Source organism: Varanus komodoensis, unplaced genomic scaffold (genome assembly GCF_004798865.1).
Source record: "Varanus komodoensis strain SLA01 unplaced genomic scaffold, ASM479886v1 scaffold784, whole genome shotgun sequence".
Lineage (NCBI taxonomy): Eukaryota > Metazoa > Chordata > Lepidosauria > Squamata > Varanidae > Varanus > Varanus komodoensis.
In genome coordinates, this window is record NW_025336461.1 from 1,705 (window position 1) to 2,752 (window position 1,048).

The window sequence follows — 1,048 nt, forward strand, 5'->3', positions numbered from 1 at the left end:
TCCCTGCCTACATGGCTATACCTCTAGCAAGCATGTCAATTCACCTTTGCTAACCTGGAAAGGCATGGGCCTGGAGCAGGATGCATGAGCATATGTGGAAGCAGAGCAGGGGATTGAACTTGCTAGCTTTTAGGCCCCTTCCAACACTATTGGATATTGGCTGTTGGCTGTTCAATTCATTCCTGAACCAGTTGATCTGCCTCAGTGTGGATTTTGGGGAAGTCATTGTTGTGCTTCCTTTCAATACTATTTCTTTCTCTTATGCTACTTGAAGTGCATCAATTACTATGACAACACACTAGTTGTGTTCAACATCTGCAGAAAAAAACAGTTGGATCACCATATCTTATAGCCCAGCCAATGCCGGATGCTAAAGTAGGCCTCCTCATTGCATTCTACAGGAAAAAGGGATTTAACCAGAATTTCAGATTCCTGCTTATTTTCTTCTCATAAGCTGCTCCTTCTTGTTCATCTCAGGCTTCAGCAAGATAATGTAGCATTTGGGGAAAAAGATACAGCCCAACAACCCAGCACTGGAGGCCAAGATTGAGAAGACCTCCACAGCCACCATGTACTTCCCTTTGGTGCTCAAGTAGGTGGGAACAAAGGACAGCCAAACACTGCAAAAGACCAGCATGCTGAAGGTGATGAACTTGGCTTCATTGAAACTGTCCGGCAACTTCCTAGCCAGGAAAGCCACAGTGAAGCTGATGATGGCCAGAAGTCCCATGTAGCCCAGGAGGCAGTAAAACATGATGAGAGACCCTTCGTTACATTCTGCTACAATCTCTCCAGGGACTGAGTGCATGTCCAAATCTGGGAATGGGGCAGAGGTTCCAAGCCAGATGGCACAAAGCAAGGCTTGCATGAGGGAACAAGAAAGAACAATGGAGGTGGCCAGTCTTTTCCCCACCCACTTCCTCATATTGGAGCCTGGTTTGGTGGCCATGAATGCTGCAACTACAGTAATAGTTTTGGCCAACACACAAGACACAGCAATGGAGAAAATGATACCAAAAGCTGACTGTCTGAGAATACATGTTAGCTT

General features: G+C 46.0%; 1 protein-coding gene across 1 annotated transcript in view; it reads right to left on the bottom strand.

The window, feature by feature from the left end:
• Nucleotides 1-436: 436 nt before the first annotated feature.
• LOC123035329 (vomeronasal type-2 receptor 26-like) overlaps nucleotides 437-1,048 on the bottom strand; it is a 9,853-nt gene continuing 9,241 nt past the window's right edge. The window contains exon 6 of the mRNA XM_044453371.1: nucleotides 437-1,048. This exon is cut by the window's right edge and continues 287 nt beyond it. Coding sequence (XP_044309306.1) covers nucleotides 437-1,048 — 612 coding nt within the window.